Below are 17,457 nucleotides of genomic sequence, written 5' to 3' on the forward strand. Positions count from 1 at the left end.
ATCAGTAAATCAAACTTTGTTGACTTTATTTTTAGCAAGGAGGATATTTCACAACTTGCTGCACAGGTCACCTCTTCTCACAATATCATGCTGGAAATCCCAGATATTCTGAGTGTGACTCATTTTTTAACAAGCTTTTCTAGAACCAGCCTGCATGCCTAGGTGCTGAATTTTATGCAGCAGCCATAGAAGTAAAACACCCACCTAAATTCCACCAATGAGGTGATCCAATACTTATAAAACTAGGAAGTGCAAATATAATTAAAAAATATAGATTTTATTTGCTTATGGCAGCATATAAAAAAAGATAGCATGAGAAAATAGTTCAAAGTGGAATGACCCAATATCCAAGCGTCAGTATAGCAAATTAATATTTATTTATTTGAGAATGTAAGACCTGTAGCTATTTGTCCTCCAAGAATATTTATTCCTTCTTTTTTCTCCTGTATTGTACAAAGAAACCTGCCTTAGTTTGTTTCATCTTTATATTATTTGTAGTTTTTATTAATTTGCAGAAAATCTGTTTCATACAGACTAAAATGTGAGTATTTCAAACAAACTCAAACCAGTTGATTTGATTGAAAGGTGCCGTTGGTGATCTTCAAACGTGAAAAGGAGGTGGCCAGAAGACTGGAGTTTGATGGACTGTATGTGACGCAGCAGCCTCCTGAGGAAGACATTAAAGGGCAATGGGACCGCCTGCTCATCAATACACTGCAAGTTCATGTCTTTATTTAATAATGGCAGATTAAAATCTGATATTGTCTAATAAAAATATATATTTAGAATCAAGAATTCATCATGCAACATCTTGATATGGCAAAACTATTTCTGTTTCTTTTCAGATCGTTTCCCAGTAATTATTGGGATAAATTTGTGAAAAGGAAGGTAAGATCTTCCAAGTGGATTCCTTCGGTACTGACAATCAAATTAGAATTTTAATCTAAAAGTGTCCTAGCATGTGTGTAATTATATGCAGATTTCACTCAGTGACGGTGCATTAAGGCATCAACTGATCTGTGATGAAAGATTTAATGGCAGCTGTAATTATTCCACTGTCAAATACATATCATTTTATCATCTTCAGAGACAGTTGAATACTTTGAACTTCCCGTTTTAGATTACTACTTGTGCTGTAGAGAGAGCTGTTCAACTGTTTTCAGCTTTTTCTATAAAAGTATTTTTTTGCTCTTTTGTCTCATAAACTGACTTCATAAATATATGTTTAATCCTGTGTAATTTAATGTAGGAAAACAGAAAATTGGATCTCTTGAAATAAATCAGAAAGCAATCTGCTATAACCTGTAAAATCCCAAATATGTTTTTGATATCCCAAAGTGGCAGCCATCTTTGACCATACCTAAATTCTTTAAAAGTTCGCCATGTAACACATAATAAAATAAAAAAAATATGCTTTGTTATTTTCAATAATGGATGCTCAGCAATCCTAGTCTTTTTTTTAAAGATCATTGATCACAACCTTTTAAAAGCCGAATAAAGATTTTAAATTATATCTGCAACTGTAAGTCAGACCTATTCAATTGAAACCAAATATTGGCATTTACCTGACTCCGTACCTGACTCAGGTACGGCAGCCCTGCAAGCAGGAGTGGGACAAAGAAGCTTTTACATTAAAGAAATGTATGAAACTTATCAATCTGAAGAATTTGGTTTAGAAAATGGAAAGAATTTTAATGATCCTAAATGACCTAAAGTAAGAAATGTTTGGCCTGATTTCATGTCAGTGTGAGAAAAAGCGTTTTTATATTAACTGTACTTCTTGCACTAAATTCGTGGTTATGCATTTGTAAAACATGGTTTGCAGAATATCCATACAATACTGCCAGGAAAAAAACAACAACTTTCTTTTCTGAGTTACAAAAATATGGCCTTTGACATCTACTTTACACTGATTTATAATTCCTGAATGTGGTTTTGTACCGCTGTTAAACACAGTTTTGACGAGATTACGTATAAGATATTTTCTAAAATCAGTCTAAATGCTGCCAAGTAAATCCCCCCGTATTTCACAGCAATACAGTTTTGCATTTATTGCTCAGAATTACGCTATGGAATTTCTTGATGGTGTAAATTTAGACAAAAGGCAGCTGACTGCGGAGGGACTCCGGAGCAGGTTAACGAGGCCTGAAGCCGTAATCCTGTAAGGCGTAATTTGTTTTAATGCAACATTTTTTCATTATACAAACAGCCAGTATTCCATGGAGTTGAGGCAAATAGTTGGCAAATCATCTCCTCTGAAAATAGTACTTGGAAGTAAATTTTTAATTAAATTGATGTTAAAGCTATTTGGATTTTTGCCTCCATCTTTAACAGTTCGGACATAAATTATCTCCCATTCCCACATTTATACCTTCTGCTGCAACACTGTAAGAGCCCTGTATAAATTAGATATCTTAATATCTTATCTCATTTTTTAACGATTGATCTCTGCTTTTAATTAATATTGTTCTACATTTTGGATTTTGGTGTGAAGTAACACGTCTAAGTTGAACTTTGTCTGGCTTCACTTTGCATTTTTTATTTAAGACGTTTCCAGTTCCATATAGCTGGAACCGCTCAATAAAAATCTATGCATCTGTCTGCAGGTAAAAGTAAGAAAATTGTTTCTGGATATATACATAATAATCATGTTTGATAACAAAAAAGAAAATTGCTTTGTAAAGGCTTTTGCACTTATTAAAGATTTTCCTGTATTTCTTTTTTATTTTATAATGTATTTTATATCGATTTTATGTAATAAACCAAAACTAAATGGTATGTTTTTGTGATGTGGTTAAAAAATTGGCTTTTAAAATTATTTATGAATAAAAATCTTACAATTATGGAAGATATTTGTATTCAGCCATCATGAGTCCGTGCTTTGTTGCAGCTTCAGTTGCTGTAATTACAGCAGCAAGTCTTCCTGATGCTGTTTGCTTGCTAATGTTCCTCGACAAACCCTGAGGCCTTCAGAGAACAGCTCTATTCACTAATTAGGGTACTTCTGATGATAACATGTGGACTCAGTTGTATTTAATGGTATCAGAGTAAATTGATCTGAATAGGATCATCTTTTTATTAATCCAAAAGTCTGAAAACTATGCATCATGTTACTTCACAATTTACTCTCTTTAACTTGAATGAAAGACATAAGATTTTGTTGTAGCATGATGACAAAATACAAAGAAAAATAAAGCTTGAGGGGTATAAATAATTTTGCAAGCTCTGTACTGTAACACCACAAATACATGTATTTTACTCAGCTGTACCATCTTCATGCATTTTCAGGTCGGATGTCTAAAACCTTTTGTGTTCGCTCATCGCTTCTGCAGAAGCGGCACCATCAACTTGTCGGCAGAACTAAGCTGCTGAATCTCATTATGATTCAGACAGTGGAGACAATGTGGCTAATTATCCTCCACTGTCTCTTGTCATGCCGTTCTCAAACCAAGATACACTAAAGAAGCTATTGTTTGAACCTGCCGTTTTTTCCCCTTCTTGTCAGGTGATGGATAAGTATGGAGACTTTTATGGCCGTAAGAAGATCAGTGAACTGTTAGGTCTGGACCAAGCTGCTTTAGACTTCAGCACCAAGAGAAAAGAACAGAAGAGGCTCAGAAGAGACAGTGCCTGGAGTGTCCTGTGAGTAGAGAGAAAATATTAAAAATGTCCAGGTCTTTGCAGTTCTGTCCTCTAAGAAAGATACAGATCAAACTGCAGTCATCTGGCCTAGCATTCATTTTGTAGCGTTTATGGTTGCAGGCGAAACAATAGAGGTTTTCACATACTGAAGAGCAAAGCACAGACTTTTCCATCTAATCAGAAATCATATGTCAGGATTGCATATTCACATTTGTCCTAAATGAAAAATTAAAAAAAGAATGTGGTTTGCTAGCTTGCAATAATGTTTGCACAATGAGCTAGCATCCAGATGCATGGTATTGATATAAAAAAAAAAACATTATCCAAATAATGAAATCAATACTGCCCTTTCTGCTGTACATTCCTCTGTAGCACTAAATGGCCTTATTTTATTATGTATGAGCACTTTGGTCTTCTTTACGCTTTTATTCAGCTCCTTTGTGTGCTGTTCAGCAACATCAATTACCATTTCAGACCAATGAATATTTTTAGCACATTTGTTTTACTCTTAATTTGTTTTTCTTCCACTAGTGGTTTTTATTTGCAGCACATCAGGCAGGAAACGGGTAGAAAGAAAAGGTGATAAGACATGCAGCAAAGTCCCAGAGACGGGAATCAAACCCTGGACAGCTGCATCGAGCTCTGATGATCCTGTATGGGGTGACAGCTCCACTTCTAAACCACTTGCTGCCAGTACTCATGTTTTTAGTAATGACTGTTTCCAAAAAGAAAAAAAAAACATACCTGTGAGGATGTCTGCACATTGCATAATGCGTAGCCCAACAACAGGAGATCCTAAAGCATTATCTTGAACTTGAGGAAGAACAGGACATTCTGAGAAGTTGACGCATAGCAAACACTCTCATAAAGGACACAATGTAGCTCAAAGGGGATGATTTTAGCCCTGGACATTTTGACTTCATTTCCTTGTTACTTGTGTTTTTCATGTATTGTTGCAGTACTGCTGTTTGTTCCAGATTTAACTCCCTTGACGCAAAGTACCAGGTCTGGAAGCTAGGAGTGGTGTTCACTGACAACGTAAGTTTGGTTGTATCAGATGACTTGTGGCTGTCACTGGATTTGTTTTTGCATTCTCAACAATGATAAATGTGTCACTTTGTTATATTTATGCAACCTGATAATAAGCAATGACTCAACGTTATGTGTAAAAGTGTTTAATATTTGATGATTAAATCAAGATTTAGTCTGATACATGTTTCAAATGTGATGGCAATATCCTGTCATCCCACTTATCTAAAACATATTTGTCTTCCTGTTCTTGTAATCTAATAGTTGATGTTTTTATGTCAACTTATATGTGTGTGTGTTTGTGTGCTTTAGTCCTTCTTGTACTTGGCGTGGTACATGACCATGTCAGTTTTGGGTCATTATAACAACTTCTTCTTTGCTGCCCACCTTTTGGACATCGCCATGGGCTTTAAGACACTCCGTACCATCCTCTCCTCCGTCACACACAATGGAAAACAGGTGTGTGTGTGTTTCAAGGATGTGATGTATTCCTTCAAAGTGTAGCACTTAATTTGGAGCATTTTCAAGATGACATAATCTGTCCCTATCGCTCTCTCCCCTTGCAAATATGTTTGGCTTCTCAGCTGGTGCTGACTGTGGGTCTGTTGGCGGTCGTGGTGTATCTCTACACCGTCATAGCCTTCAATTTCTTCAGAAAGTTTTACAACCACAGCCGTGGCAAGGAAACTGAAGAAATGAAGTGCAATGATATGCTTACTGTGAGTTTCTACACACGCAATTCATATTAATTCATTATTTCTGCTAATTTTGGTAGCTATTGCTTAAAGGGGGTGACTGTGCCTTAGTGGGTAAAGCAGTCATATTGGAATCAGAAGATTGTAGTTTTAATTTCAGCTTCCTCTCACATGTCAGTCTATCTGAATATTGGTGCATAAATGTGTATGCGTTTGTGAATGTGGCTGTGGTGCAAAAGTGCTTAGAGTGATCAGTGTGACTTGAAATGGGTTTTATAAGTTCAGATTTATATGTAAAAAAAAAAGCTAAATTTTGTTGATCATGACTTATTTGTACAAGAAATAAAAAGTTAAATCATCCATAGGGTGACTACTTATTTTAGCCGGTAAGGTGAATTTTTTTTAAAATTAAGAATCCTTTTTTATTGGTCTTGCATAATCATTTTTTATAAACTTGAATTGTGAGTTTTCTTAGCTTCCAGACTTTGTCATCAAAATTAGCAATAATAAAAAAAAAAACACTTTAGATAAGGCACTCTGTATTGAATCAATTAAATAACTGAATTTTTTAGCAGATCTTATTGACCCCGCCTCTCGCGTTGACTGCTGGAGGCGGGCACCAGCCCCTTCACCAGCCTGCCAAGGATAAGTGTGTTAGAATATGGATGGATGGATGAATAGATCCTACTGTATTGAAATGCACATGTATTATCAAAACCTCTTCCAGCAATGGCCCCTGACTTAAGTCCTAGTTTGAGGAAACCAAAGGCGTCGGCTGACAGTGATCTCCATTTCTGAAGCAAAAAACAAACCTTTTGTGCTCGTGCCTCCAAAATATGATAGACATATGGGGGAAAAAAATCAGTCTGAAGGCCTTAGATTTCCTCTTTGTTTGCCCGCTGACGACGTTAACACCCAAACGCCTGATCTATTCTAATGTGAACTCCACTGTCAGTCACATATGCAGGCGGATGGCTAGCGATAGCATTTGAATGAACCCTGCTATTATGGCAGGCAGGGGATATTACACTGAATCATCAGCCACATCCACTGTGTCTCTGTTTGTCTTGCGCTTTAATAACAGTAATCTGAAATCATTTTGCAACTAAAACAGATGAATGCCACAACATTTTTAAGGCTGTGAGGATTTTGCACAAGTTAATTTTTTTTTTTTTTAAAGTTTCGCTACAAATCTTTTTGATGATTTGGACTTGAACACATAAGAGACCTTTCTGGACAACGTGAAAGGTTAATTCTTCCAATTATACTGTCAATTCAACACGTGAACTCTTCTTTGAGTTCACATTTTGAATTTTTGCAAGAATCCTGCCTGTTTTCACAAAGCAGCCAGCATGGAGGCAGACATGAAAGTGCCTTCGATGTATCATTGTCCTTACCAGCATGAATTTTCACCATGCAGTGTGATCTTTGCTGAAAATAACCTCTTGTTACATCACACCACTTTCAAGAATGGAGTAAAAAGCTCAATAAAAAAAAAAAAACACAATTGGTGGTAATATTTGACAAAAAAAGTGTACATTCCTTGAATAGTATGCAAACCATACCATAACCGACAATGTGCTTTTCTTTTATTTTCTTCTTAGTGTTACATGTTCCACATGTATGTGGGAGTGCGAGCAGGTGGCGGGATTGGTGACGAGATCGAGGATCCTGCTGGAGACGAGTTCGAAGTCGAACGGATCGTCTTTGATATTACGTTTTTCTTTTTTGTCATTGTCATCCTGCTCGCCATTATCCAGGGTGAGTCCCACGTCGGAAATATCGTTCCCGCATGTGTGCAAACAAACCGCTGCAGTCTGCAGGTTGTTAGCCGCAGCATGCCTGAGACTCATAGAAATAGCTTTTATTCAAACAATTTTAGCGTGAATCGTGTCATGAATTTTTCATGTGGGATTGAAAAGTCGGCCGTGTATCTCTGCATCCCTCAGTGCCAGGTGTTATTCACATGAAATGACAGTTTTCAGTGCACAGTTACACAGTTTTGTCCCTTTCTTAGGCTTAATAATTGATGCCTTTGGTGAGCTTCGAGACCAGCAGGAGCAGGTGAAGGAGGACATGGAGGTAAAGGTCGATAAAAATATCAAGATATAATTTTAATATCTACACTAAGCAAAAACCTAAGTCAATCTTGTTGAGGTTATGAATTATTAAAGACAGATGCTCTTTTAACCACACAGTCCTCGGATGTCTTAAAGTATGACATCAACATTCGGCTGATCCGTCTTATCGCCTGACATGACCTTTGACATCAGCTTCATTTGATAAGTTCTGTTGAAGTTAGAGCTGACACTGTGCTCAAATGTTTATAAATAAAATTACAAGTTGCACTGACGGTTCTAAATATATCAGCATAGCTGCTGTGCATTCTGGAAAGTGTGAAACTTGATGTTTGAAATCCAGGTTTTGGAATAAATGTAAAAAGAAAAATATAATAGCTCTTTGTCTAAAAAGTCCATCAGTTCATCCATCCATCCGATAGCGTACACATCCATTCATTTAACAATTCGTCTATCTGCCTGTCCTTCATTTCTATCATTCTGTGGTTCTTCCAGGTTCCACTGCACTCATACTTGTCTTAAATCCCCTGTGAACATTTCTATTTAAACATAAAAAGGCCTGAGCATTCTGGTAACAATGTTTTCATCTATTGTCAAGTTCAGTCTACAAAATCTCATTACTTGCAGTTGTTGAGCTAACATTTGCATGCAAAAAGTATTCTAATGGAGTCTTTGGACTAAATTGCCACTAGACAGCCATCCTCGGCTAGATGCTGCAAAGAAGACCAGCATAGTTGAAAGGGAGAGGCAGGCCGACTCTCAGCAACAGCAGCTACGGTTTGTGGTGGAAACGGTCCAACAAAAACGAGAAGCAAGTCACCAAACGCAGCTTTGATTACTACACCCAGGAAAAGGTTGAAGATATGTACTGAAAAACCAAGCATAAAGAATTGTTTTATGTCATTGAACAGTTCTGGCCACTGATGCTCGGTGGTCTCACTCCAGTCATCATATGCATTGCAGTATTCACAAAGAAAACAAAAATGAAGGAGAAATGGTGGAGGGGCATGGTTCAGCGCACCAAAAAAACAATTCAAGAGGAATTCAAGCAGCAGAAAAATGTTTTCTGGACTGCTGAAGCGAACAAAACCAAGCAGAGGCTTTGAAATGTTACAAGTATGACTAAATTATGTTAACATATGGCTCAATGTTGTCAAGGTTTTTATGGCATAAATAATGAATTTGTTTTGTCATGTAGTTCCAGTTCTCAGTCTCTTTGGCAATTATGATTTTACACCTTTTTCCCAGTTGCTACATTTTTGCAGCACTCAGTAATAATAAATGTGGTTCAGCTGCTACTTTCAGCCTCGCATAATTATTTGTTGTTAGTATGAGTGACCCAACACACATATTGCATTAAGCCCCAAAACAAACATTTTACCATTGTTGTTTTTCTGTCAGCATGTTTCAGCCAAAAAAATCCTCTGTGGGGACAGGAAGAGTAAATTACAACATTAAATGGTTATTGCTAGAAAACTAAATCCAGCATTTTTTGTCACAGAGCACAATGTCTCTGGTCTTAGGGCTTAGATGTAAGATTTTTTTTTTTGATGTTCTTTATTTTATTCTCTTTTTTATGTGTTGAATGAGTCATGAGTTCTTACTTCTTCCCTCTGCAGACCAAATGTTTCATATGTGGAATAGGAAGCGAGTACTTTGACAAGATTCCTCACGGCTTTGAGACTCACACACTGCAGGAGCACAACTTGGCCAACTATCTGTGAGTTTTCCGCTGGCTACTGCAGCATGTAGGCTTGCAATCCTCTAAATCCAAAAATGTATAAATCAAATACAGAGCATTTAAAGTTCTGGTCAAAAATCACACGGTTTAGTTGACTAAATTGTGAGTACAACAATTAGTTGAACAAAACAGGAAATAAAAATTGACATTGTTTTATTTATTACTCATGTCATTTTAAAGGTTGCCTTTTTGTTGTAATTGAATCTTGTCTTAACGTTTTTAGCGCTTTTCTGTATTTAAATTTTCTAATGGATCGATCTGGACCTGCTGATTAAGAACATGAATGATTACAAGTATAGTCAACATAAATCCAATAGTTTTTTTTAAAATTTAAATCACTATATTTCAGATACTATATCAAAAATGCAGTGCAGAACTACACTACACTTAATGAAAATGAGACATGCTAAAACGGACAGCATTGTCATAAAAATGTAGCAGCTTATAATGAATATACATATATTAAACCAGGATTAATGAAAAAATCCTACATTTAAATATATCATAATACAGCATAGTAAGAAAATGTGTGGAGATAAAGAGCTAGTTTCAGTAATGTGCAGAGGTGCTGCATGTGGAAGAAATATATAATTGACTTCTACTTGGTTTATAAGACATTAGGTCTAAATTTTTAATGCTCTATATCTCTGAGACAAGCTCTGACATTGAGCTTATTCAATAAAGCAGATTCTACTTCCTTTTGTTTTCTGACATAGCTCACAGCTACATTACAAGTCATTTCTTCAAAGCAGACAAAAATGACACAATAACTGGAAGTCTCAAATCTACTTTCAAATTGAAAGTTGCCCATTAAACCTAAATTGCAGAGAGGAAAATCTAGATTAGTATTGTGATTGTTTCCAACTTATTTTCCAATAACCCTCAAGGCACTATTATTTTCTGTAAAAAGCAAACTGTATTTTGTCCCAACAAGAACTTTTGCAGGACAGCCTCAACACGAGAAAACTTTGTCTTCCTTCTGCGGCGAATTAGCTGTTGCTACTGCACTATGACGCAAACATGGGACTGCTGTTTTGTTCAGTTTGTCTATGTCGATGTGTGCCTGTCCCCATCGAATAAACTTAAAATAAAAAAATGTTTTTATGCTGAGCAGTTTATTTAAGCACTATTTCATTGTGGGATCAGGCATATGGGGACAAAACCTACAGAAAACGTTGTTCTCATGCATCATTAGCTTTTCAGAGTTTATGTCTTCCAAATAGCTGTACAGGACAGACAGTCAGAGCTGCAGCAGCTATTTTATTCTTTTTCTTTACATTTATTGTCGTATGACATAGTCACACACACACTATACAAAAACTGGGTGTTTAGAATAGAGTTTAGTTAGGGACTTAGTCACCAAATATTTTAAAAAATGTTTTCACAGTTGTAGTTAAAACCTTTAAACCTTAAAATAGTATCTCTAAATACATTTGTCTTCTGGTAAATTCAGGAACGTCCCGGTTAAAACATGTTTGCATTCTACAAACAAAAAAAGTGGGGAAAACGTGCCTCTGCCCCAGATTGGGGAGAGGCTAGGGTTATTTTGCATGTTGCAAAGTTGCTTCTTCACCAATTGCCACTGCCCAGAGCTACCTGAGTCCAATTATGGTGGAATCCCTGAAATGCTGTTGCAACTGTTGACTGACTGACTTTTCCTGCTCATCATTATACATATATGGCAGTTCTTCCTGTGACATTTTGTCCCACGTGGAAAAAAAAATACAACTTGGATAAACTGAATGATCCATTGTTTTCAACATTGCTAGATGCACTAACAAAGTCACTAAGTTAATATTTGCAAGCATTAATACAAATATTTACCCTTCCAGTTATATTTTGTTCTTGAAAATGGATTCAAATTATATTCATAATCAGCACAGTCCTACAAGATATATTTCTACACAAATATCTTCTTCTCTGCATAAAATTTTAAAACACTGTAACACTTTTCCCATCATTTGTGCCCTTGCAGATTTTTCCTGATGTATCTTATTAACAAGGATGAAACTGAACACACGGGACAGGTATGATAATTATTTCCTGTTTTATAGTGCAACCGAAGATGGAATTAGGTGGCCACTTTATAGGCCCCCAGGCAGTTTAACTGTCAGTGAAAGATCACGTCTCTTTTAATTTATTCATCACCAACACTCCGCCCCCATGTCTCGGTAACCTATTAATTCCAGCATTTGCTACGATAATGACAATCTGTAGTGTAACCTTTTCGAGTAAGGATGAATTTGCATTCATGCAATCTCTCTAAAGCCACTGTATCACCCTAGGTGTGCACAGTTAATGGTGATGATCCATTCCATGCCGGGCAAGTTCCCCATAATTTACAGCTTCTTTTTCTTCTGACTGATATCATTTTGCATTAAATTTCTACTGCAAAGGGGGCACATTGGGTTTTAAGCCTGTTATTATTTTACCGAAGATGCATTTTCTTGTTTTTGTAGCATGTAAATGGCCTGTTGCACGGAGCAACAAAGCATGCTTCATTTTTCTTCCACTTCCTTGTAATGAGCTTTAATATTTCTGTCACTGGTTGTGTCTTTATCTATGAAACGATTGCGCATCAGAAGAGATAAGAACTTTCTAGTCTTCTCAGGCAATGAGTATTAAATCATTCCTCTTTTTTTTCTCACTTTATAATTTAGATTTTGGCACAGAGTGTCTCCAATATGCTGCTGTGCAATCAATCAAAAAAAATCTTTTTTTTTTTTAGCTTTGTGAAACAGTTTAACATTTGGGTGATATTTCCAAATCGAAATGAAGGTTGACACTTATTTCTAGATTTTATTTTTTTTCATTCAGGGGTTTAATCTTCTCTGGTGGTATATTTAAAGGGCATGCATTATCATTTGTGTAACTTTTGCTTTCCGATTGTGTTCAGGTGTCTAGCACATTGTGAATCAAGAAATATATTTTAAAATATCTTAAAAGAGCATGGATTTATGATGGTGCTGATATTTCATTAGAAATGCTGATTTTAGACCTCATTGTATAAAAAATGTTCACTCTAGTCACAAGTAGTGATAGCAAAGTCTCCAGATTAAACTTGAGTTCATAAACTAAAGATATATATGGTGATTTATCCAGTACAAAGACGGAAATCAAGGGAAATGTCTAAGCAGCAGCTTGAAAACATAGCATACCGACACCCGATAGAGGGATTTAAAAGCACTCTAGTGGCAAATGACTGCTTCTGTTATGAACTGTAACTTTTAACTGTAATCAGCAAAATCCTGTCAGCATTGAGATGAATGTAATTTCTGCTCTATTTTTGACCTGCGTTGTTACTCTGATTTGAGTATATCAGCACAGTCCTTCCAACAACTTTGTTGCCAGAAAAAAACTTCTTTCTTCCTGTGTCTCATTCAGTGGTTGTGTGCGTCACTTTTTTTCCTACATATTATATTGTTTAACTGAACTGCAGCTATGAAACTAGCAAGAATTTATCCTGCCATGCTACCTAAACACCATCAGTGAGATAGTTTCTTCACAATATTAAACGCTCACTTTGGACTGATGCTACGATTGATAGATGAAAAGAAAGTTGAAATACTAATATAGAATTAGATGGAAGCCGCAGTCAAACACTTTCCCTTTCATTTGCCTCAGGCACGGAGGGAAAAAAAAGAGCTGTAGTTGAAGATGATTATCTTAACTAAACATGTATCAGCATCGTTTTCAGAGAGCGGTTATAGATTTAACTTGTAGACAGAAGAAATAAAAAGTAAAAACCACTCCAACATAAGCCTCTTCTCGCATCCAAACATCATGCTCACAAACTGCAGCTGCAATCACCTCGGTCATTTCAAAATATGTTGTGTTTTTATGAGCTCTAAAATTGTATATATGTTCTTATAAATGTTTCTTCACTCAACATAAAGAAGGAAAATCACAGTTCCATTCGTTTTGTACACTGTGTAAACTCTTCTTGATCTGAATGTGTTCTTGATCCAGTGAACTTGTATCACAGAGATGGAGCTTTGTGATAAGTGACGACTGTGTTGACTTTTCAGGAATCCTACGTGTGGAAAATGTACCAGGAGCGTTGCTGGGAATTCTTTCCTGTGGGAGACTGTTTCCGTAAGCAGTATGAGGATCAACTCGGCTGACAGAACATCCAAGAGGTCAAAAGCCTCCCAACATAGTGTTATTGCAAGGGAGCCACATTGCTTGTTGCCTTTTGACTCAGTAAATTACCTTAAATTTGCCTGTTTATGTTAATCTGATATTAGTTTTTGGAGTGATTTATTTTTCCCCAAACAGACTGAACTCTGATCTGACATTGAATAAATGACTCGGAATCAAAAGAATGACAACCGCTTGTTTATGTTCTGATCTAAAATAATGTGATTTTTGTTTGGCGAGTCTTGTGGGTCAGAACCTACTCATTTCAGATGTTTATGTCCCCAGATGTGTTCAGAGTGATGTGACTGGACTCGTTATTTCACACAGTCGAGACTGGCATTCCAAATTCATGGCCAGGGCAATCATTTCTGGCTTAAAACATCTCTTGTTTTCTGAATAAATTGTTTTGTCTCACGGTTTGATAACCATTCCCTCTGTGGGGTACCCACAGATAAACAATGTCCCTTCTGGCTTTTACTGTTTTTAACCTATGCTGTTGTGAAAGTCCCTCTCCTGTCTCTTCACGATCGCTCCGCTCCTCCTGTGATCACTTCTAATCCTTCCTGCCTTTTCCCTCCTGCGCTCTCTTCATCCCTCAGATTCACCTATTTTCCCATCTTATTACCAGCTACATTGTCGGTTGCTGTCAGATGTCTCCTGGCTCAGCTCAAAGCTCTGTTGTCGAAATAGATTATCAGCCTTAATGATGAGTTGGATGGATTTCTCTAATGACCAGAAAAAAACAAAACAAGATTTGTGGATTTCATGGGTGTAACCCATTGACTAAAATAGTCTTACAGGTTTTGTTAAATAGCTGAAGCACATCGAGTTCAACAGCAGGATGACAGCTGCAGGAGGGCCACCCACAAACTCTGTCCTCATTATGCAAGTGTCAAACACTGAGCCTACAATACTATGCATACTGATATCTGATGCTTTTAAGTGTATACCTGCAACAATCATTCAAAGATTGACCAGGAAATGAGCTGAGAAAAAAATAAGCTTTTTTTAAAATTTATTTTCAGCTACATAATTTACAACCAGAACCCTTTGTAATCCACTTGGGACTGCAGTAATAACACAAATGAGTTTTCACCTTCACATCTAAAAATCAAAATAGACCCATCTAAGATTGTTTAGAGTAAATTTTCAAATAGGAGATGTAAGAAAAAGTTGTAATTTACCTGTTTTTATCTACAGTGTTTTATGAAGACATTCTGTAGAATGGGTTTTTTTCTCTGTAGAATACAATGTTTTTATTGTCACTATATACATGTACAATGAGATTCAAAACTCCAGTTTCAGGGAAAACATCTAAAAAAGAGCAATAAATATGATACTATATAAAAAGTAAGCTAAAAATAAATGGTGTAAAGGATGTGGGCTGTTGCATAGTGTTTGGGAGTCAGTGGAGAGAAACCGAGGGTTGGACTATAACATTTATGGACTGTAAGTCCATGAATGTTATAGGAATGGAAATGGCTTTTGGTAAAAAGCTTGTATTGGTTTTGCCTGTGTTTTTTGTGCACTATCCTGGCAGCTTAGACAGATAATGTGACTGGACTTATTACCTTTCAGTGTCATTAGCAGATTTGATTATATAAAGAGTCAAACTGTTCATCGATGTACAAAGATCTTAAAGACGTGAAAGATCTATGTGGTCAGAAACCATGTCTGTGGGAATTACTGGGAGGAATTGATCAGAAAACCCTGATTGCTTTAAGAACTGATTTACAAATATTAACACTGGAAACCCCTTTTGAAGACAATGACATTGACCCTCAAATTAAAAATACTTATTCAGTTTAAGATCTTGATGTCTCTCTAGAAACAAATCTAAAATGTCAGTAAAATATAAATGAAGTCATCGGCTTACCGGGGAAATCCCTGATAATCTGGTAATCTCTGGATGTTTTCTGTCAGATGTGATTCAAACATGACTTAAAATTGAATGTCCTTACTTACATACTTAAATTGTAAATACAGGATGGTCATGTTTCTGTCTTATTTGGCATGTAAATAATTTATGGAAGTGACAAAATCTAAAGTATGATGGAAATGCAAAGGTCTTACTTTCTCACACTCCTTTTCAATTTGTTTTGCATGTCTGATAAGTTTTGCTCCTGTTTTTTCTTTTTTTTTGTAAATTAGGTTCAAAACAAACTAATGAACTCAAACTAAATAAAACCCCCCACTAGTTTTCAAATAATTCATGCCGATTCACTTGTGAAGACAAAAGCTACCAGGGCATTCTACACAGTCTACAGAATTGATTTACGGCCTAATCAACCTTTAGACTGGAGAGTGAGGAATAGGAGGCAACCTCTAATCACAAGCTTACCATAGACTGAAATTTAGCCTGTTCTTATGAACATAAAAATCAATCATGCCGTCATAACATCGAACCCACAGAAATCAGACCCCTTTTTTCAGTTCCCCTGGTGAAACAGGACACAGTTTTGGAAGTAGCCTACCACCAAATTGATTTTCCCAGACGTCTGCTTTTGAAGCAGGGGACCTCACGTCTCCCGAAACAAACCCAAATAAAATATACCGAGTGTTCAAAACTTAATTGCCACATTTGGTGGATCAAACGATACTGTGGACAAGATGGATGTCCTTTGGTTCCTGCCAGACGTCGTCTTCTATCTCCTTCCTGATCTTTTCTTTTCTTTTCTTTCTGCAGTTGAATAATGCCAAGGCTTCCCACATGGTGGGCCTATTTATATCTACTGGTATACTTTCAGAGAGGCGTGTCAAGAGAGTTATCTTGAATTGCATGGTGCACGCTCAATTTTTATGTTCACTGGGATATGCAAAGCAAACACAAAGCCCCAAATGCTTCACCTTTTCATGCAGGACAGTCTGTTTTTTGTGTGTTTTCTGCTAATATAAGAGCAGGATAACAAAAATACATAGAAATTAAAGTGCAACATAAAGAAAAATCCACTCTATTACATGCTTATGTAAAGGAGTTTGTACATATCTATCATAGGATGATTGAACATGAATTTTAGGTACCATCTAATTACTCTAACAACAAAGTCAGACTTTGCCTTAAATGGGGTTGCACTATGCATGACAGAGTTTATATCTTCCCAAGGCAATTTTATGTGGAGTATAACGGCAGGGACTGATGGTATGTAATCTTGTTTTGTGTCATGGTTAGTTACACAAAATGTTTAATTTAAGTTCCATTCATTAAAAATGAAAACATGGGAAGTCTGCTAACTGGTTTATACAGCAGTTAAAGCACTTAGATGCAGCATGCTGTTAATGAAATCGGTTTGCTGTCGGTAAAAAAAAAAAAAAAAAAAAGTCCTTGAAGAGGCTTGCAGCATTCATGTATTAACAGTTTCATGTTAAACAGTTTCAACATTGAAATCTTTCAGTCAATACTTACCTGTATTATGTTGGCATCTTTGCTTTAATTAATCCAGGAAATGTGTTTTAAGTGGAGGGACGGACAAAGCTGTTTCCTGTGTTATCAGTCTTATTCTGCTTTTATGTACCCGATCAAGCCTTACTTTTATTTTACGTTTATTTTGTTACCTCCCAGCTCTACTGAAAAACACATTTTGCCCTTTCTATGTTTATCTATTGCATAACTTCTGATTAGTAAAAATAAATAGTATTAAGTTTAAATGCCACATTTGAAAAGACAAATTGATTTTTTTTTTTTACTTCAGTAAATTGGAAATCGATGGGTATTTGACATTAAACAACATCAAAACAATTTACCAAACTTCATGTTTTAAGTGTTTTTACCACCTGGAGAAACCAAAAATTGTTGCTGGATAATTGGATTTGACCAATTTGTTTGATCAAACTTTTTATCTGCCTCCAGTTGTAATTTTCTGAAATTATTTTTAAAATTATTCTCTTTTGATCTATTGGGCCCTGGCATCTCAAAATAGTTGAAACACGTGACTTTTTTAAAAAGTTTTTTCTGAGCTGTACCACCCACAACACCTTATGTATATCAGGATAATCTATATTTACCCTTTTCTCCGCTCTGAAGACAAATAAGACATCGAACACTTATTTACTCTGCCACTAACACTGTTTAGACCTAAAAGTCTTCAAAATTCACATCAAGATTCAAAAGTATTTCAAAGGACAAATACAACAG

The 17,457-nt window shown here is 36.2% G+C and overlaps 1 protein-coding gene across 1 annotated transcript in view; it reads left to right on the forward strand.

Annotated features, from left to right (window-relative positions):
* ryr2b (ryanodine receptor 2b (cardiac)) overlaps window positions 1-15,432 on the forward strand; it is a 79,949-nt gene extending 64,517 nt beyond the window's left edge. Inside the window, exons 94-104 of the mRNA XM_028006664.1 lie at window positions 586-716; window positions 846-888; window positions 3,506-3,642; window positions 4,602-4,680; window positions 4,984-5,130; window positions 5,256-5,390; window positions 6,971-7,127; window positions 7,384-7,448; window positions 9,064-9,164; window positions 11,161-11,212; window positions 13,214-15,432. Of these exons, the coding sequence (XP_027862465.1) occupies window positions 586-716; window positions 846-888; window positions 3,506-3,642; window positions 4,602-4,680; window positions 4,984-5,130; window positions 5,256-5,390; window positions 6,971-7,127; window positions 7,384-7,448; window positions 9,064-9,164; window positions 11,161-11,212; window positions 13,214-13,309 (1,143 nt within the window). The 3' untranslated portion in view covers window positions 13,310-15,432. The remainder of the gene's footprint in view (window positions 1-585; window positions 717-845; window positions 889-3,505; window positions 3,643-4,601; window positions 4,681-4,983; window positions 5,131-5,255; window positions 5,391-6,970; window positions 7,128-7,383; window positions 7,449-9,063; window positions 9,165-11,160; window positions 11,213-13,213) is intronic.
* Window positions 15,433-17,457: the final 2,025 nt, after the last annotated feature.

The sequence above is a fragment of the Xiphophorus couchianus genome, chromosome 22 (genome assembly GCF_001444195.1).
Source record: "Xiphophorus couchianus chromosome 22, X_couchianus-1.0, whole genome shotgun sequence".
NCBI classification, from domain to species: domain Eukaryota; kingdom Metazoa; phylum Chordata; class Actinopteri; order Cyprinodontiformes; family Poeciliidae; genus Xiphophorus; species Xiphophorus couchianus.